General features: G+C 35.8%; 1 protein-coding gene across 1 annotated transcript in view; it reads left to right on the top strand.

Moving 5' to 3' along the window:
- LOC150099018 (3-hydroxyisobutyrate dehydrogenase, mitochondrial) overlaps positions 1 to 22,288 on the top strand; it is an 80,182-nt gene that overhangs the window by 44,814 nt on the left and 13,080 nt on the right. The window contains exons 3-5 of the mRNA XM_090405078.1: positions 1,524 to 1,645; positions 14,088 to 14,298; positions 21,024 to 21,180. Of these exons, the coding sequence (XP_090261204.1) occupies positions 1,524 to 1,645; positions 14,088 to 14,298; positions 21,024 to 21,180 (490 nt within the window). The remainder of the gene's footprint in view (positions 1 to 1,523; positions 1,646 to 14,087; positions 14,299 to 21,023; positions 21,181 to 22,288) is intronic.

The raw sequence follows: 22,288 nt of genomic DNA on the forward strand, positions 1-22,288 counted from the left end.
ATACATTACCCTACATTACCAAAAAGTCAATTTCTCAGCTTATGATTATTTATCAGTGGGAAGGTAAGCCTATACTGGAGCTGGCTTGATAGTAAGTCATATTTCTCATATATAAGTATCCAATAATATATTATTATGTTTTTGTTAATTTTATTGCTAGCCTGATTCTCTTTGAGTCCTACCACGGGCCATGGATGTTTGTGATTGTTTTTATGTGGGAGATGAAGTCTATCTGTGCATAAACCATTCTGCTTAGTGGAGGCTTGAAGTGGCTTTTTCAAGCCACTTCTCGCCTCTGTTATATTATTGTTATACAGGTATCTCCATGGAGTCTGAAGATTCATCGTGGGAGATCCATTATTCACACACTAGCCATCATTCACACAATTCATATCTCTGCCTAAAATCATGCATTGATGAAGCACCCACACCGCCTCTGGCAACCCATTCCACCTATTCATTACCCTCCAAGTGAAAAATCTAGTCCTAACACCTTTGCTAACCACACTCTTACACAACTGGTGACCCATGTTCTCTCCCTTCTTTCCATGTACTGAAAAAAAGTCTTCACTGTCAACCCTACAAAATGCTTTTAATAACTTAAATGCTTCTAGCATGTCTCCTCTTTTTTTTTGCCTATCAGCTAATTTTTGACGCCTACAGGCCATCAGTATATTCTCATAGGAGCATTCCACAGATCTGTCACAATTTTTGTCACTTGCCTTTGTATCCTCTCCACCACTTCATCCCCATGGAATCTGGGAGTCCAGATCTGTGTGCAGAGCAGTCCAGATGTGGCCTTATTAAAGCCTCATATAGGGGAACAATAATCCCTTTATTCCTGGGTTAAAGGAGAGATATGATAGAGATTGTGTGGATAGTTTGGGTTTCCGGGAACATAAAACAATGATATGTGCATGCAGATACTAACACTAGGTAAATGAAGCTGAGGAAGGGCAGTTGGGCCAAGAGTCCTAAATGGCACCCCCCCCCCATTAGGCTTAATGTGGTCTTGGCCATGAAGTAGTTGGCTGAAGGGAGGGGGGGGGAAGCAGGGAACCCATGGCTGTCCCCTCTTTTTGTTTATAGAATATCCCTTGCCAAAAAATAGCCAGAGTTCATGGTGAACTGAAATAGGACTGAGATATTAGGAGGAAATATAACTTGGATAAGGTCTAAGAGAACTTTCATTGGGACATTTACCCAGTGTTAGTTCCTGCATGCACATATCATTATTCTGTGTTCCTCGATGATGGTAATTTGATTTTGTCAAAATATCAGAAGTATTAATTAAAGCTTTTGTAATTAATATTCAGTATATATTATAATTTCTTCAAAAATAATAGGCCTTAATTTTCAAGATTTGTTACTAATAATTTATTGCATAATGAACAAATGATTTTTTGCAAAATTCTTTTCACATTATGTTTTTAAAATAGTAAATCCTGAAGCAGTATTAAATTGTTTGCTTTTATCTATAATTTTAAATGGAACATTTTAATGCTTTATATTTCAATATTCAGGAAGGTCAAACCTGGAACATTGCTGATAGACAGCAGTACCATTGATCCTGCTGTTTCAAAAGATATGGCTGCTTTGGCAGATGAAAAAGGAGCAGTTTTTCTTGATGCACCAGTTTCTGGAGGTAGGCTCTATTCCATTACTATTAAATAATTTTGATCTTGCAGTACATACACACCAACTGTGCATATTATTGCATAGGCTATATGCAATGATATGCATATATATATATGCATATATATGCATATCATTGTATTTTTTCGTGTATAAGATGAACCCTACTTTTTCGAACCCAAAATTAAGAAATCAATATTTTAAACATAAAACAGAACACATTTGATATATGCAATGATATGCATATATATATATGCATATATATGCATATCATTGTATTTTTTCGTGTATAAGATGAACCCTACTTTTTCGAACCCAAAATTAAGAAATCAATATTTTAAACATAAAACAGAACACATTTGATATTTTTTTAAATATTCATAGTATATTTAGTAATTAGGTAATATTTTTAAGATACATACTAAGAAATATTGCATCACTCTCAGTTCCGGGCATATCATTTTCTTTGTTTTTTTATTTTATGTCTGATATGTCTGAAAGCATAGACATACAACTGCTTTCAGAGTTCTGATTGGTTTATTCAGAACCAGCCACTAATGATGTCAATCGACAGAGTTAACAAAGGCTAGTGATTGGCGGGAGCCTGTTCATGGAGACAAGGTACTGGCAGTTTCTCCACAGCAACCACGGGTCTCTCAACTGGTCCCCTCCGTGTATAAGACAACCCCCAATTTTTGGTCTAAAAATTTTAGAAAAAAGTATCGTTTTACACAGAAAAATACAGCGTGTATATATATCTATCGTGTTAAGTTTTTTGAAAGGTTTACATTACTGAAGGTAAACTTATTTGCCTTCATTTATTTGGGATAACCATTTACATTTAAATTGAGAAACAAACATTTTGTGTTTAACAATTACCCCAATTTACTATTTTTTGTTTAGAGGAAACAACTGTTTCATATTTTACTGACTTCCACTTTGTCAAAGCACATTAGTGGAATTACTGCTGTGAATTGGATATATAGTTGCTTACATGGTATTTATTAAGAAACATAGTTCTTCATATGCATTTTGTGATAAAAAACAACTTATATTGTAATAAGAGTGATTCCTATTCAAGTTAACGAGAGAAATGCAAACTTTTCTTAGAAATCTTGCATATTTTTTGTGATACATTATAATACATTATAATTTTTTTGTTATTATACTCAATAATAACAAAAAAAAAACCTGTGTTATAGTTCACGTGCATTATATTGCAAGGATAACACAAATGCCGCATTACATTTCAACATTACAAAAGTTTTATAAACTGGTAATATGCAATTTATTATGGGAGCTAATAAGGTGCATGTGAATGTTTGCAAGATGTTTTTTGATGAAAAACATCTTGCAAACGTTCTGATGAAAGTTAATGGTGTTTTGATGAAAGTTAGTGGAACAGCTGAACCTGCTACAAAATAAAAAATAAAAAATCACCAATTACTAACTTTGCTTGTAATAAATGTGTGAGTGTATGAGAGAGAGAGAGAGAGATGAGCTTAAAGGTTGATAAAATTTGTTCTGTCCTGCTTTGTATACAGGGTCTATCAAAAAGATCCCAAGTATTATGCTTCATAAAGAAACTATTAAAAGTATGAAAGTGACAACTATATAAGCTATTTGGCAACATATCCTGATTCTGCCTACTGAAAAAGGGTGCAATCTTGACTCATGAGTGAGTGAGCTAATCTAAAGTGTAAATATATTATTCCTCTCCATCATGTTGTGAAATTGCTGTGTTAAAGAAGAATTATGCATTTAGTACTGCTGCAAAACTAAGGGAGGCAGCCACAGGAATGTTACAACAAGCATTCAGAGAAACACCATTGAATTAATCCAAGATATATGAATAGATAATCTTGTTTCACAAATGTCAAGACAATGCTGAGTTTCTTCGAAATAAAGAATTTGGTGCATATGAAATGTGTTTCTTCTAGACTATGATTATGATTACTATACATTCTGTGATTTTTAAATTCTTAATTTAAAAAAATAAATAAAATTAATAAGATAATAATCAGAAATGAATATTATGTATCAATCTTATGATTGATACATAATATTTCCCATAAAGGGGATAATTAGAAAGCCATCAGATCTGTTCTGTTCAGTTAGTGTAGAAAGGCCTCACAGCACTCTTTGTATAACCACTCTACAACTAATCTACTTTAATGTTCATGTTTAGTTTTATTTATTTTATTTTTAATTAGGAATTTACTGATATCGGCTGTCTTACTTATGTGCTATAGTGGTACTTTTAAAATTAATTCTTTTATTGCATTTTATTTTATGTTCATTTTTAATGTGCTGGATGCCTTTGGTACTTAGGTGAAAATCTATTAAAATTACTTCCACATAAATTTGAGTTTCCATCTTTAATTTCTATAAATATGTTAATAATTTTACAACTAATATTTCTTTAGTGTAGCACCAGCTTTATTGTGGCAAACATGAATATCATCATAAGTGTGGAACTACCATCCTGCTTATTGGAGTCCTGAAGTGGTTTAAAAAAGTTAAAACTGGTTTCTAGAGCAGTTTCTGGACTGTGTAAAAAAGAAATAAAAATACTAAAAATATATAAAACTGAAAAAAAAAAAAAAATCCTTAGCCCATTCATGGCACAAATGTATAATAGGTTTACAATAGAATTTAAAAAAAAACATCGTAGAAATGGAATGGTTAAATGAAATAAGCAGTGACAGAACAGTGGTAAAAAATGTTAAAGAGAAATGCAATCAATAGTACATATCATTATTTTATAGAAAATAGAATTGAATATTCAGTTGAGAAAGCCATCGCAAACCTGAAATGAAAAAGCAGCTGCAGGAGATCGGATGTATAAAAATTTTATAGTTGCTACACTGCATAATTTAGAAGGCCAGGATTTCAAGTGATTGGAGTAGAGCTCTCATTGTACTCATCTATAAAAAAAAAAAAAAAAAAAGGGAAATTACATCCCATATTGTTTCTTAGCCGAATAAGAAACTCAAAGAGTTTCATGCCGAATATAGAAACTATATAAAGTTTCGGCGATTCCAAGGGTAAACAAATACCTGGATACTGCAGCAACTGACCCTTTAGGTAGTGCAAGCTGAGGCAACTCTATCAAAGGTGGAGCAAGATCCAGTCACTATTCTTGATATTTACCCATAATGTGAACTTAGCTCCTAGGAGCTATATTACTGTTCTACATTATGAGAGAAGGTTACTACCCAGACCCATTTCAACCTTTATTGAGGTCTCATCAGTGAGTAGGTAGACCTAGTTAATAATAATAATACTAAGTTTGTAGTGAACAGAACTTACATCCCTTCTATGAGAATTGCCAAGAGGTGTCTTAATAAATTACTAATTATATGAAAAGCCAAAGGCTTCAATTCAGCGACATAACTTATTAAAGTTAAGGGATATTACATCCCATATTGTTTCTTAGCCGAATAAGAAACTCAAAGAGTTTAATGCCGAATATAGAAACTATATAAAGTTCGGCGATTCCAAGCGTAAGCAAATACCTGGATGCTGCAGCAACTGACCCTTTAGGGTAGTGCAAGCTGAGGCAACTCATATCAAAGGTGGAGAAAGCTCTGATCACTATTCTTGATATTTACCCATAATGTGAATTTCTAAGTTACCCATAATGTGAACTTCTAAGTATTTGTAATTTATAAGTAATTTCTGAGTATTGATATTTACCCATAATGTGAACTTCTAAGTTCACATTATGGGTAAATATCAAGAATAGTGATCAGAGCTTGCTCCACCTTTGATATGAGTTGCCTCAGCTTGCACTACCTAAAGGGTCAGTTGCTGCAGTATCCAGGTATTTGCTTACGCTTGGAATTGCCGAACTTTATATAGTTTCTATATTCAGCATGAAACTCTTTGAGTTTCTTATTTGGCTAAGAAACAATATGGGATGTAATATCCCTTAACTTAAATAAGTTATGTCGCTGAATTGAAGCCTTTGGCTCTTCATATAATTAGTAATTTATTAAGACACCTCTTGGCAATTCTCATAGAAGGGATGCAAGTTCTGTTCACTACAAACTTAGTTTTGAGTTTTTTAGCTGAATAAGAAACTCTTTGAGTTTCTTATTCAGCTAAGAAACAATATGGGATGTAATGTAATATCCCTTAACTTAAATAAGTTATATTGCCGAATTGAAGCCTTTGGCTCTTCATATAATTAGTAAAAAAAGGGAAATAAAACAATGAGAATTACAAAGGAATTTTTCTGCAGTGTTCTTGGTACACTAATACAAGTATATTTGACAAGAAGCTGAGAAAAATTATGGAAGAGAAACTTGGGGTAGAACCAGCTGAATAGGGATTGTCAAGACCAGAAGAGATTAGGTCAGTCAAGAAATCATGGGAATATAACACAGACCTGTATTTATTTGTAATGGATTTTAATGGAAAAGGCATATCAGTACCAAAAGAAAAGCTTTTCTTTTGGTACTGAAAATTTCTTTTCAAAATATATAGTAAATGGACATTATACAGAACAGTATATTGCCGTAAAATCACATGTAAGACAAGGATGCATTATCTCTACTGGTATTCATTATCTCCATTATTAATCATCTGTATGGATGATTGACAATGGAGCTATGAATAACAAGACAGTAACATGCATCCCTGTCTTGCATGTGTAAAATCTTGATTTTACATGTATATCTTCAGGTATATTGCATACATTGTTATTCATCTGTAGAAGACTGAAATGTAAAATCACACAATATTGAGTACTACCTGGCTACCTATCAACAATTAATCTGTTGATAAAAAGCTAAGTAATGATGTACACTTAATTAGATGGCCTGTTCATGTAAACATGTTGCAGATCAAATAGGATTTTCTATTATTCTGAATTACATAAGTGAAGTGGATATTAGATCCATCATTATTTCAAAACTGAACGTAGAAACTATGAAAGTTTCATGAGTTAACCAGAGAGCTTGTGGGAATACATTTCTTGGCATTCACAACTCACGAAACTTTGAGAGGTGGCAAAATATTGCTTACATAGGAGGTATATACCCCAAAAAATGTTCCTGCCTGTTTTTAGCATGGCAAAGTTTTGGTTTGAAAATCAAATTTGCCAGTGTTCCTAGAAAACCTTTGAATAGCAAGTGACACGACTCATTTACCTTCCTTGAAAATCTGAAAATAGATCGCAGTATGGTGACTACTCTTCTAAGTACTACACTCAGTACATAGTCATCTACGGATGATTTGGTGCCTGCACTCCACACCTGAATGGTGTGGGGTAGGAAGCAGCAGCCACGTAGTCTCAGCGGCTGCCTTGATGCTTCCATTCTAGTAGCATCACCAGAGTGATATCACACCATAACAGTACGAATGCAACTCTGACTAGCTCTGCCTTTCATTGCACGAGACATGAATGCTATTGTTGCAATGGCTAGACAGGATTCTGACTTAGAGGCATTCAATCATCATTCCACATCTCAACCCTAAAGGCATTCAGTTGGAGATGTACTTGGCTATGCTCTAGCCAGTTATGACCTCTAGTAATTTCAGCCATAGGATTAACGATGGAGTCAAGCACCCTGCTAATGCCAAGTCAGGCTGTCACAGATTCAGCCAGTTGAACTCGCACCTCACCTGTATCATTTTTTTTGCCCCATTTGATTTGATTTGATTTGCTTCTGTTACCTCTCCACCATCAGCACTTTTTAAAGTTATTCTTCCATAGTCATTTCTTTTTGTACATGCCACATAGCAAAAGAATTCTTTAGGATTTCTTTTGGCCTCATCAGCTAGCTTTCTCTCATAATTAGCTTTGGTCTTCCTTACCATACAGGTCATACATACCCTTCTTGCCTGTACCTTGTACTGCTCGTGGCCATGCTGATCACCTTTTTCTTTGTATTTCCTCCACAACTTTTTCCTTGTCTGCAACTTCTTAATGATATTATTCATCCATCTAACTCCTATAGTCCGACCACAGAAGCGAGAACTCTCGTTGGCGATGTATATGAATTGGTCACCAACATGTGAAATCACGTGCTTTATACGTAAAATTTGCCAATTGTTATACAAGCAAAATAGTTACCACTTTAAAAACTACAATAATCATAAAAGAGAAGTTAATTTTCCGACGTGTAATAATAAACATTCATCCCACAATACAGATTGATTACCCTATTATCTGAATGGATTCTCCTTCTTTTGACATGCGCAGAAGTGTCGAAGGGTCTCGTATCTGTGGGCATATTATACCTGATTTATTCTCCTGACTAGGTATACGGTGTGATACTGCTTTCTTCAAATGCTTCTTGACCACCTCCTATGACTTCTTCTCCAAATTCTTATGCCATAGCACTACTGAAAGTTGACTCCTCAGCTTGTCATAATCACAGCTTTGTAGTTCCACATATATCCTTCTTAACAGAAAATGTTGCATGTCTTTCAATCTCTTAAGTGAAGACTACATGATCACATCCAGCACTCTCAAACCTCATGTCTCTCCATTACATGCTATCTCAGATAATTTTTTTTATGTTGAGTCCATACACAAGAGGTTGATTGATCAACCTATAGTACATTAGTACCGTATATGAGTAATGGGTTGGAAAAGGAGGAACTTGTTTATATTTGATTTAAAAGCCTACATATTGTATTTCTTGGGAAACTCATCAGGGGGAAGAATGTTCCACAATACAACAGTAGTAGGGATGAAGGAGGAGGAAAAGAAACTTTGTTCTGTGGGTTTCACGGTGCATTGTTGAACGGATTGCTGAGTAGCAGCTACATGTATTCCAATGGGCTTAGTACTAAGTTGGGAAATTATTGGTGCTATTTCAAATTAACATTTGCCATGGAAATATTTATAGAATACACATATTGCAGAACCCAAATGTCTGTGTGAAAGTGAGAGGAGCTAGTTGGTAAGAGATGGATCAGTAATCAATCTAATTGCTCTCCTTTGTATTGAGTCATGCATATTGAGGGAGCTCTTAGAGAGATACCACTCCAAATGTGAAAGCAGTATTCAATAGCTAGGCAGATTTGTGATTTGCATAAGGTTAACATCAGTAACATCTTGAGCGAAAGAAAATCTTAGTGTTTTAGAAGTTGAGAATGCAATGGTTGTGAGAGAGGCTTGATATCAGGGCAATTCTAAGAAGAGAAATTTCATCTTGTCTGAAACTTTGAGTGTCAAAAATAATACTGGGAGAACATGGTTCTTTTTAGTGAGAAATACAAAACTGGGTTTTACTAGCATTGAAATTGATGAGGTTATCTGAACCCATTGGAGGATGGTTTGGAGATCAGAATTGAGGGCAGTGGTGGTTGATGTTGTGTAGGTTGAGGTGAGTTGTATAGAGGAAGGTTCATCAAATGAAAGGGAGGAGTGCAATGTGCTCTCATCTGCAAAACTGTGTATTGGGTTGGAGGTCAACCCAAGGGTTATAGGTCATTGATATATAGAAGGAAGAGAGTTGGTGAGAGAACAGAACCTTGTGGAACCCTGGTATTAGTTGAATGGTGAGAGGATAAGGAACCATCCACCATCACCCATAGTGTGCATCCAGACAGAAAGCTGTATGGATGTTCAACTGCAGAAGTCCTGAGACAGATTGAATGATGGTAGTTTGCTTAGTAAGCCTTTGCACCAGACCCAGTCAAAAGCTTTGGAGATAGCAAGTGCAACCACCTGAGATTCACCAAACTTCTCCATGGCATTTGTCCAGAGATGGGTGATATACGTGAATAGATCTCCTGTTGATCAGCAGCAACAGAATCCATACTAGTTGTTGTTTATTAGCTGGGTGCCTTCAGGGTAGTGTAGGAGTTAGGAATTAATGATTTTCTCCATTACTTTAGACAGGACTGAGGTGAGTGAGATAGGGTGATAGTTAGATGACAGTGATTTGTCACCCTTCTTGGGAATGGGTTGAATATAGGCCAATTTCCAGGTTGTGGGATACAAACCAGTGGAGTAAGAGAGTATACAGGCAGAGTTACCAGAGTCATTTCTGGTGCACAAGCCTTCAGGACAATTGAAGGAATGTCATCGGGGACAGAAGACTTTCTTCGTGTTTAATTTGGATAATATTTTTCTGATCTCTTTCTTTCAAAACGATATAAAGTGTGCATTGTATGTTGGGCATCTAGAATGGTTGGGGGACATTTACCATCAATTATGCATGCATTGGAAGCAAAGTGTGAAGCCAGAAGATTGGCTTTTTTTGTGGGTGATGATGCAATAGAGCCATCTGAGTATGATAGGGGTGGGAATAGTGTTGGGCAAAAGTTATGACCAATTGCTTTGGCAAGAGACCAGAAGGTTCTGCTGCCATTTGGACAGGCTGCACGTTTCCTGCTTTATGCTCTTTCAAACTCTGTTTTGAAAGCATTCCATTTAGAGTTTTCTTGCGTCTGTGTTGGGCTTGAGTATAAGCACTAAAGGAGGATAGAGTTCTTGATGTGCACTAGTTATGGTATGCTTGATTTTTCATTTGTACAGCCTTGGCACATCTTTTGGAGAACCAGGGTTTAGTTATGGGACGGCAGTTCAGAATAGTGTGGGGTATGTATGTTTCCATACCAGTGAAGATTACTTTGGTGATATGTTTGGTGCATGTTTGAGTTGGGTTGAATAGTCCAACCATGGGAATAAGGCATAGAAGTCACAGAGGCTGTCCCACTTGGCATTATTATAATACCAAACTACTCTTGTATGGGAGTGGCTGTAAAAGCGTTGTTGCGTGCGGGGAGGAGATGAGTACTAAATTGTAGTCAGAATTACCTAGGGTCCCCACTACATTCACTGTATATTTGGAGGGGTCGTTGGTGAGGACGAGGTTAGTGATGGCAAATGTTTCAGCATCTCTGCTTGCAAGATCTGTACAACTGGAGGAGGAAAACCAGTTGGTGTTGTGGACATTAAAATCTCCTAGAAGGATAATTTCACTGTTGGGAAAATGGGAGAAAATCAGTTTTTAAGGAGAGGATATTAAAGAGTTCATAGTGGTTGATGACATTAGGAGAGCAATAGAGACAGCAAATGAATTTGAGTCAGGAAGGGATATTTTCAACCAAAAAAGGTCAAAGTTGGGCAATTCTAGGTTGGGTACATTCTTGCAAGGTATGTCAGAGCATATATATGCATAGATGCCACCCTTGGGTCGAAAGGAGTTAGTGTGTAGTTTGGAAGGTTGAAATGAACAGTGCTGGGAAATGGGGGGGAGCGAGATTTGAGTTTCTGCCAATAAAGAGTAGGTGAGGTTTGGTAGACTGAAGATGGTAGTGGACACTATTAAGGTTGGAGTTGAGGCCATGAATATTAGTGAAGTGGATATGCAAGGTTGTGTGGGGCATATATTTGACTGCAAGTCTTGCACATTTCCTATGCAGTGGCTGCATACTTCTCTCCATGGTAGCTACGTGGCATCACTTGATTTTAGCACTAATTTAACTTGTTTATAGTCTGTGATCCAATTGTTTTCTCCATTATGCCACTTTTCTTTGAGTTGTTTTTGAAGATGACGTTCTTATTCTCTTTTGGCGAATGTTAGGTCAGATCAAGCACATATGCATGATTGGGGGCAAGTGTCCTTGAATTTGTTAATTGCTGTTATTAATTTAAAGCTGCTCGTTGGTGTGTCACAAGTCACTTTTACGAGGCATGGAAAATTTGTTCCTTTCTTTTTTTATGGGCTGGAAATGATGGGCACCTGACGATATTTCTAGACTCAAGGTTGCATTCTGCTAGTAACTGATGTGTTCTTTTAGTGATTTACCATTTTCTGCGATAAGTTCAAAATAACGGTATTGAATTTTTTGTTTTCGGCCTTGATCGAGTCATGTACCATTGATGCGATTAGATTGCATCATTCATTAGCAGGCAAGGTGCACTTGCATTGCAGTGCTGATTGTCACTTAGTTCTAGCTTAGCTTCCAGCATTTGGATTAGGAAAAATTTTCATACATAGTATCGAGGTGTCTGAGGGTTTCGACTAGTTTATAAGTTCAGGAGCTGTTTTACAGAAGGAAGGCACAGCGAACAGAAAAAGGGCTGGTTGAGGTCAATAAATAGCTTGTGAATTATCTCTCAGCAGCTGTATAAATTCCATTTTCTCCCCCTGTGACCATTTCTCCTTCCAACTATGTCCCCATAATAAATTTAGTTTAATCCTTGATCCAAGTGTGAGCAAACAAAGTTTGCACCTGAAAATATCTACAGGACTGGGGTAAGGTAGTACAACACCAGGCAACTCGTAGCAAAGGTGGACCAAGCTAACATCACTCCTATCTCAGTATCTCCCATAATGCAAAACACATCTCCTTGCGGATATGTATAATGTTATGCATTAAGGGAAGGGCCACTACCCAGACTAGTTTCGACCTTTATTGAGGTCTCTTCAGTGGGAGACAGGCCCAGAAGTGGAGATACCAGGCAGAAGCAATGGCGAGGTCATCTTTACCAATAGGAGTTGCCAAAAGGTGTGCCACCTTTTTATTAAATTACTCTGGATTTGGAGAAAGATGTTGAAAGTTTATTTTTCACTTGGTTACACTATTCCCATAGTGGGAATCACTCACAATAATTACTTGACCTGCACTCATTGTGCTAATTTGTCAATGCATTCATCTACATTCTTCATTATAGCAGCAACTAATTACATATTTTGTCCTGTTGGCCTCCATCTCACACGAGATAGCTTCAAGTGAACTGCCCTTTGTATCCCGATCCTTCTGATGTACCCCTACTTCTTTATGGCTGCAATTCTTCTGCTATCATTAACAAAACCCCTCTCTCTCTCTCTCTCTCTCTCTCTCTCTCTATCCTGTTCCTTCTGTCCTCTCTGAAAATACTATATCCTGTGCATTCTATTCCTATGACTATTATCGTCCTCAGTCAACTAAGTTTCACTAATGCCAAAAACTCCTTGCCCTAATTCTGAATACTTCTGATATTAGTATGTATAAATTTTAATACTCCTTTCATCCTACATCCTCCCTTGCACCTTATTTTGCATAGCCCACTAAAGTAAAGAACCTGGGGAGCCACATTCAGCATCATGTGATCACTCTCCCACTTACTAACCTCTAGGTTGCCTGGACCCACTCTCACTTGCATCCCCCACCACCAAACATTCTAATTTCCCTGACTCTGCACTACCAAACTCTCACTGAAAAACACTTTCTCAAGACTCCTGATCCCAAATCCATTAAAATGCAAGCCTTATAATATAAATCCTTCCTCCCATCAAACTTACTCCACACCATTCCTCCTGCATAATCCGCTCACTGACTCATTCACAATCATAGCTTCCCCATCACAGCTTGCCTCTATCATACTGTGGCAACAGACACTCACAACTTTTACTTTCTCACTCTTCTTTTTCACATGTACTAGCAACTCTTTCATATCTTCTTGCATACCATACTTGTCACCTACTAAATCATTTTTAACAGCCAAAATAAACATCTCTTTTCACTTTCACTCTCTGCATCCTTACAGTATCACTGACATCCTTAATTTTGGCACTAGGAAAACATGATTTTGTCACAGTCTCCTCAAGCACTCATCTTGTTAGTGAATCATCATACAAAATTTGATCCTTATTCTCAACAGTCTGTGACTGTTGTTTCTCCAACCACAGAATCTCGCGTGTTGTTCTCAGAAAAACTCCACATAAGTGCACCATCTTTTCCATTATAATTTGGTCATTTACTCATTTTCACCATTTCATTCTTGGAGTCACTCATACCACTTGTAATATCAACCTCACCAGTGAATTTTTGCACATTTCGTCTTTCATCTCACTGCCATCATTCTTCTTACTCTCCTCACAGTGCTGGCATTCACTCTCTTCACACATGTAACAAACCTGTTCACCAGTTTTGTTTTGTTCTCCTTCCATAAATCTTTTGTTCTGTGGAGTACATATATTTTGCACATGCTGCGGTGAACAAAATCATGCATGTTGATATCACCTGCTATTGTTTTACTCACTGGTTCCATAACTTGCAGTGCAACACACAATAAAACAAAAATCACTATGTGTAGCACCTTCCACCCTCTAGCAGCAATGGCCTTGTATGCATCCTTTCATTATGCATAGTCAAGACTTCTTCTTAGGAAGAAATTGCATATTTGCAAATTTTTGCATTATGTAGCTGAAATGCATTTATCATATTAAGTAATGAATTATTGTATCTAAAGTATGCATTTATAAGAAATAATTTCCTGTATAATTCCATACAGTGTACATTTTCAAATACTAAATTTTTGATAATATTTTCTATAAAACAATTGCCTAAATATTTTAATATCTTACTGGTGAGTTAATTTATTTTTTATTTTACATTTTATAATTCATTTTTTTTCATAATATAATGTTAATTCTGTATATTTTATGATTTGGTGTAGTGTTCTCTTTTCTTAATAGGTATCCACATTTCTTAAATAGGTGTTGCTGCTGCCAAAGCTGGTACACTAACATTTATGGTAGGAGGAAAACAACAAGAATTTCAGGCAGCTAGAGAATTATTACTGTGCTTAGGTCAAAATGTGATTCATTGTGGTGATGTTGGAACAGGTCAAGCAGCCAAAATATGCAATAACATGGCCTTGGCTATATCTATGATTGGAATTGCTGAAACTATGAATCTTGGAATGAGGTCAGTATAGCATGAATATATTATTCTGAAACTTTTATGCAGCATAATTTTTTTTTTTTAAATCACGATCATCAAATTCCTGTCATGTTCTGGGGGGGGGGGGGGGGGAGGTATACAGGACATTATGACAGTACTGCATGAAAAAGTTCCATCATTACCAACTTCTTGTCAACAGTTTTCATCACAATCTGTTATCTGTCATCAGGGCTCCAATATTATCCAATCTTATATTTCTGTCTTTTCTAAGGCAGTTTTTTTACTGTATCAGTCCACCTAGATCTTCCTCTGAGTCCTGCCAGGCAAAGAACACTTGTTTTGCTAATCTTTCCTCTCCTATTCTGTTTAAAGTGACCGTGTGTGTGTTATGTTCCAACGAGTCGTTTTCGACTCCTGATGATCCCACGAACATACACTCTCCGTTCAGATCTTTCCCTGATCATATGTCTTTCAGAATTTACAGGCACACTCCAGTATCTTCTTTAACTTCATCTAAGGTGATCTAAGGTGACTCCGAGATATTTTGGGTTGGGGTTGTGCTTCAAAGTTTCCCATCTAAATGAAACCTTCAACTGCTTATCAGCTTGACAATTGCTCAAGTGAAATGTGCAAACTTCACTCTTAGAGGGGATTTGGGCAAAGACTCTATTTGGTGTAATAGATGTACAGAACTTCAAGGTCGGAATTGAGCACAGTACCAATCCATAATACCAAACATGAATGTCTTTATCTTCTGATCCTTGCTCGTTCTGCAGATGTGTCCAAATAATTGTAGCCTCTATTATATAATCTGCATTAAATTCTCCTTTGGTTGTATCTTCCAAAAGAGCTCTTCATTTGTGATTTTTTTCTGTACCCATCCTATTCTTAGAATCTTCCTGTAACAAGTTCTTTCAAATGCCAAAATTCTTTCCTTATTTCTTACCCACGTTTCAGATCCATATAGTACACTGCTAAAGACGTATGTTTCTATTACCCTTAATTTCATTTGCAGGCTGATCACTTTTCTTTTCTAGATGTTATCCATGGCCTTCAGATTTGTTCTTCCCTTTACAATCCTGATTTTTATTTCTTTTTTACAGTCCAAGTCACATGTCATTTTACTTTCCAAATATATGAACTGTTCTCCATTTTCTACTTCATTTCCATCCACTTGTATCATTTGTTTCATGTTCTTCTCACCAAATACTATTGTCTTTGTTTTTTCCAAGTTCATAAGTCCAAATCTCTTCCCTTCCTCATTTAACGGTTTCAATGTTTTTTTGTAGTTCTCTTTCATCTTCTTCAATAATGAAAATGTCATCTGCAAATCTCAGATTGTTAATTCTCATCCTGTGTGCTGATATTCCTTTTGCATCTTCCTTCATTTTGTCCATTGCTCTTTCTAAATGTGTGATGAAAATGCTTGGTGATATTGGGTCTCCCTGTCTAGTACCTCTGGTTGTTCTAAACCATTTCCCCAAATCCTCACCTATTTTAACTGCTGCCACTGCATTCTTATAAACATCTTTTAATATAGATATTAGTTTTCTGTCAATTCCATAGGATTCTGTCATTGCTAATGTCCCTTTTTGGTCGATACTGTCAAATGCCTTCTGAAAATCAACAAAGCAAGTATATATGTTTTTACTTTTTCTCCTAGCTTTCTCTGCTATTAACTGCATTTGTCAAAATCTGTTGAATTGCACTTCTATCTTTCCTAAATACTGCTTGCTCATCTGCAAGGTATGCTTTCAATTGTGTTCTCAATCTTTCTGTCAATATCATCATCACCTTGTCAAGGTGACTTTGTCAAAGCAATTGTTCTATAATTTTTACATTCTAGCTTATTTCCTTTCTTGTATAATGTCACTAATATCAATTTCACCCACTCCTCTGGTATTTTCCCTTCCTTCCATACTATATTACATAGTTGGTGCATTTCTGTAACCATACTTTTTCCATCATATTTAATAATTTTTCCAGTGATGTTATCAGTACCAGAACTCTTGTGTTTTAGCCGTCTTATTTCTTTTTATCTACCTCTCCTCTTTACATGTTCATGTCATACTCATTACCTGGTGGTGATATCTGCTTCAATTCTTCATCTGTTTCTCAACTCCATCTAAATCTAGTTTTTCTTTATATAGCTCACTACAGTATCTTGTCCATCATTGTACAATTTTATCTTTTTTCATCAGTACTTTGCCTTTTTCATTTTTAACTGTGATCTGTTTTGGTTGCCACCTTCTATTAATGGTTCTAATCATTTTGTACACATCCCTAGTTTTGTGTTCTCTATAGTGCTGTTCTGTATTATTGCACTGAACTTCTAACCATTTCATCTTATCCATTCTGACTTCTTTTTTCACCTCATTACATTTACTTCTATATTGCTTCTCTATGTTCTGATGTATCCCTTCTTATCTTCAACATTCTCTTCTCCTGTACTAACTATAGTGTTTCCTGTCTAATCCACTTCTTGATCTTCTCTTTTTCTGGTACTGTTTCTTCAACTGCATCTTCTATTACCTTAATTACTCCTTTCAAGGTTAGATTTAAAATTTTTTCTTAATCCATACTTTTTAGTTTCTCCTCTAGCACTGTTCTGTACCTTCTTCCTATTTCTGCTTCACTTATCCTTGCTATATCTCTTCGTTTCTGATGATGGGATTTATATTTTCTTTTTAATTTCAACTTGATGTTTGCAATCACTAAGCTATGATCTGAATCTATATCCACTCCTAGTGGATATAGATTCAGTTTGACACTGCTGTACCGATGTTATCCATCTTCTTTTAATTGTAATCATGTCAATCATGTTCTTGGTTTTTTCCCATCATTTGATTGCCACGTCCATTCGTTTTGCTGGAATCTTGTGTTACAGACCATCTTGTGGTCCACAGCAAAATTTTCTCACCTCGTTTGTGTCTTTCTGCAAAAACCATATTTTCCCATGACACTTTACCAACCATCATTTTCTATTCCAACTTGGGCATTCCGGTCTCCTTTAATAATTAGTACATCTTTCTTTGGTATTGTTTCTATTGTCTCTGTCAGATCATAGTAAAATAAATCAATATCCTCATCTGTTCTGTCAAAATGTAGGTGCATATATCCACACTATTGATATGTTAAATGGTTTTGCTTGAAATCTTGCTACCATGATTCGTTCACTGACTGGTTTGTAGCCTAACAGTTCCTCTAGCTTTTTTGTTAAAAGGAAGCCAACTCCTGCTTCTTGCTTGGTGTCATGCCCTGACCATATGACTTTGCATCCATTTATCTCTCCTGATGATGTCCATTGCATCTCCGCCAGTCCTAGTATATCACATCGATATCTCTTTATTTTCTTGTGAAGTAATTCTAGTTTCCTGACATTCATAGTGTCCCCACATTCCATGTCCTTATTGGTAATAGTTCTGTTGGTTTCAGTTTGTTTCCTTTCAGTATCCGACTTTTGATCCAACTCCGATCGCTCGATTGGTATTGTGAGCCTTGTTCATCCGGGTGACATCTAAGCTGGCATGTTTTAACTGTTAATTGTATAGGCATCAGATAACAATCGTGTTTTTTCTTTATAGTCAGGGCATTGACATTCATCTGACCTACTCTCCTCCTTTATCCAGGCTTGGGGACTGCCATGAGACCCTAAGGATCCCATGGTAGAGGTAGAATGGCATTGAGAGTTAGTTATTTTGTTTGACACTTCTATAAACATGGATATATTTGGTTCTAATTTCTTTAGAATAGGCTGCCCTAATCTTTACTTTGTTAGATGTTTGTTTGCTGGATTCTAGTTGCTATGGCTATAGGAGTGATCTGCATGACTTTTTGCTGATGCAGTTCTGAATTTTCGAATTTGCAGCTAGAGTGGGTGAAGTCTAAATTTTTGGTTGTGGTTTTCCAGCATTGCCATTGTTGTTCATTAAGCATTTCTAAAATTCTTTTTCCAATTTCAGGATCTGGATATTTATATTTTTTGAATAGTTCCTCAGTTTCAGGAGACCAGCATGGGGTGTTCTGTCTCTTGAAACCTCTTGGTATACATTGTTTTGCAGTACCTATCAGTACTCCTACAAAAGTTTGTAATTTTCAATGCCAAGTTGAACTCAATGGATGTTAGATTCAAATTTTCAATTTGTTTAGAGTACTGTTTCCAGTTAGCTTTGCAAAAATTCCATCTTGGTTTTTCCACAGATTGTATAATCAGTATTTGTGTTCCTATAGTGACTATAACAGGTCTATGTTGAGATTGTGGAAAGTTTTCAAGTAATTTCCTATCAGTGGGTAAGGGATCATCCTCGGTGTTGCAAATGACAAAGCAGAGGTCAGGATTTGAGTCTTTTTTACCTGATTTAAAAGTCCCAGAATCTTTTGCATCAAATGCCAGTGATAGCCTGAAGCTTATGGCCCATTCTGCCATTGATATCATTTCTACCATAGCCCCAGGAGTGATGCTGACTGTTAAAATCTATGTAGACTGCTGAATGATGGTGAGCAGGAAGAGCTGGGATAGATCAAATTTGTTTTGGTGGTTTATAAACTGACACTATGGTTGTGCCAGCTACCTTTATTGTGATGATCCTTGATGTTATTATGATTAGAAGAAGATAGAAAAACTACAAAATACTATGTTTTCTCACACGTAGATATGGCAGAACCATATATTGATGACAGGCTGTAGCCAGTGATATTAGCTCTTGTGGTAATCTCATCATCTTTGTTGATATGTAGTTCCTGGGCAGAAATTACATTGATGTTATTTGTCCTGCAGATTTTTCCAAGTAGTTCACTTTTGGCTCAGGAGGCACACTCTGCATTAATTTGCAGGATCTGTAAGGTGAATTTGGTTTCCTTTATTATTTGGTCAGTTTTGGAACTTTTTCGAAAAGGTCTACTTCGTTTCTTCTTGTTATACTTTCCTTTCATTTTCCACTTATTAGCTGGGAGGTAAAAAAAAAGATGATTTTCGGTTCCTATTAGTCGTGAAAATTTAACTGCCGAAGGCATTGCCCAGCTTGCACCACAAAGTATTTCAGGACAATTCAGTACCTCATGATAATAATAGTTAATACTATAACTTCTTGTAATTAACTACTCATAAATTAAGTCTGAGTTGGTAAGAAATTTTATTTCTTTTTAATTCAACTTTTTGGATTAGTCAGTCACCTTTCCCTAGACAGTGTGTCAGATGAATATAACATGTAATAGATATATCCTTACAGCATGTAATACAAATCAGTGGCAAACATGGGTTCAAATTAGTATCGTAGCAACTTTACTGTTAGCAGCTTCAGTACATTGAGCCTATATCACACAACAGATTTTTTCTGAATATTTTATTATATCCTATTTTTTTCTGTCTTTGATGCAATAAATTGATATATCAAAATCCTTTGATCAGTATCTCCATTAATAAATCCTTGGTTATTATGTAATACATTTGAAATATGGTATCCTGCTAAAACCTTCCTTGCTGACGAGTTCAGATATTTTTGCATCTGATTCTTTATTTGGCAGGCCATTAATAAAACTTCAGTTTGTTTCTTATTTAATAAAGTAGGTTTATTTTTTTTTGGATATTACTTAGTAAAGTGCAACTAGTAAAATTAATTAATTTTGCAATGTTTGCCTATTTTACTCAGGTGCTGAAGTATTCTGAATAGTTTTCGACACAACACACATGGCTTATATGCTTCTTTCTATCATCTGTAATTAACAGAATCAAAAGTTAGATTGCCATACATGTATGCTTTTATTTATATATATATATATATGACTACTACTATTAACTTGGAGGTTGGATATGTTCATTTTTATATAAACTGACTAAAAATCCGAGAATTATAACAAATTGAGATTTATTTGAAAACGCAACATGTTTCATTGGGATTGACTTCATCAGGCGTTAAGAACATAGAAAGCTATTAAAAGACACTGAAAAAAACATTGAGATACTCTAAAGCTATAATATTCGACTGTAAATTACAGTTATTATGAACTTGAGCTATAGTCCGTGTTAAAGTTCTATTGTTGTACACTTGTGCGTGTGTGGAACTATGCGATCTCCAGTATCTGATAGTAGAGCTGAAAGAGTCAGGCCAATTATAGCTGAGATTATTGTTCATATGAAAAGTATCCAAGGTGATTTCTTTTGACTCGACAATGCGGCGTTCTACCTCATCATGGCAAATGTGTAGGTTTGAAGTTGTTGTCCAATTTACTTCGTGTTGGTGGCTTTCGTTGTTCATGTTTATTGAAAACAGGACATGGCCTGATAGGGCAGTAGCTCTGGTTCTCTTGTAAGCAATGTCTCTCTGGTGTTCCTCGAGATGTAGGAGGATAGATTTCTCCGTTTGGCCATAGTAAGGTTTTCCGCACTCACATGTGACTTTGTATACACATGGGAATTGTAGAAAGTTGTGAGATTGTTTGTGGTTGCTGAAACTTGATCTTATTTTTGGAAGAGTCGAGAAGCACGTTTGTATGTTAAATTTCTTTTAAGTTCTACTCAGTTTTTTAGATAGTGTGCTGATATGTGGCAAGGAGATATAACCTTTGGAGTCGTCCTGTGTCTCTACGTTGATGGTGGGATAATTGTTTGTTGATATTTTTTAAATAGTAACCATTTTAATATATATATATATTAAAAAATTCTGTGTGATGGTATTTTGAAACATGTTAAATTGATAGTTTCTTACTTTAATGTTAGCAAGACTTGATATAACTTATGTTTAATTTTAAAGGCTTGGCCTAGAACCCAAACTACTAAACAAAATCTTGAATAGTAGCTCGGGTCGTTGCTGGTCTAGTGAAGTATATAATCCTGTTCCTGGAGTACTTGAAAACGTACCAGCTAGCAATAATTATCAAGGCGGTTTTGGAACAGCACTAATGACTAAGGTTAGTTTGTTTTTTATATATATATAATTCTTGATAGTTCTAAAATTTGAGCTTGATTTTATAAATGAATATAGTTGTCCCTAGTTATACAAATCACTGACAACTGTGTATTCATATACCCTAGGCAGATTTATAGAGTGCTGGAATATTTCCCTTCTCCATATTAATCTTCCAGCACTGGAATGCCTTTATTACAAACTTCTAGGCATCTTCATGCACATATCATTACTTCCAACTTGCTACAATGAAAATAATCTTTAGCTGTTTATTTCATTGTGGCAGGTGGGAAGGAGGAAATTATGTTATGTATTTGTGCCAGGGATGTGCTAGAGATAAACATCAGCTAGTCTATGTTGTTAACCCTTTGACATATAAATTATTTTTAAAGTTGGAACAGATAAAACTACTATTTATTTAATTCATGTGGTTTATTTCGTTAATTGTTACCTTATAAAGAATATTAATAATTTTGCAAGGTATGATACTTTTCGAAGCACTTAGGTAAATGTAACGGTATCAAACATTTTTTACATTGCCATGTAGTCTCACTTCTTACATTATGCTTGACATGTACATGGCATCTCTTTGCTGGATGTTGCTTTTTATCAGTAGGGGGTATATGTTCAGGGAAATGTGCCCAATTTTTTGTCTGCAGTCTAATTGGCAGTCCTTTTGCGATGGGTATCCATGGGTACTATAATTAGGTAAAGATATATTTGACAACATATCTTCTGCTACGTTTAAACAGAAATTGACTATTGTTAGTTTTGATGTATTGAGTAGTTTGGAATAAAAAAATCATAAGCATTGTAAATAGCGATATCCATCAAATAGAGAAATATTTTCTTGTAACTTTTGATGCATTTTCGCATAATTCAAAAACAAGCAAGTAGTTGGTCTTGCCTATCGACACCGCCCATTCCGCAGTTGTGTTCAAGAACACATTTAGGTTTTATTACTTTTCCTGTATCTACCATTTCTTTTTTTGAATGCTTTGTGCTTATCATGTAAACATCCTTCTTATCGTGGCAACGTAATGACAGAATTCCTCGACAAGATAAAGTTTTTGATTCGCCTTTTTTATTTTATATGTCGTCAATTTCTTAGG

This window comes from Typopeltis vanoorti, chromosome 15 (assembly GCF_054136105.1).
Source record: "Typopeltis vanoorti isolate ZY-2024b chromosome 15, IOZ_Tvanoo_1.0, whole genome shotgun sequence".
In the NCBI taxonomy this organism is placed as follows: Eukaryota; Metazoa; Arthropoda; class Arachnida; order Uropygi; family Thelyphonidae; genus Typopeltis; species Typopeltis vanoorti.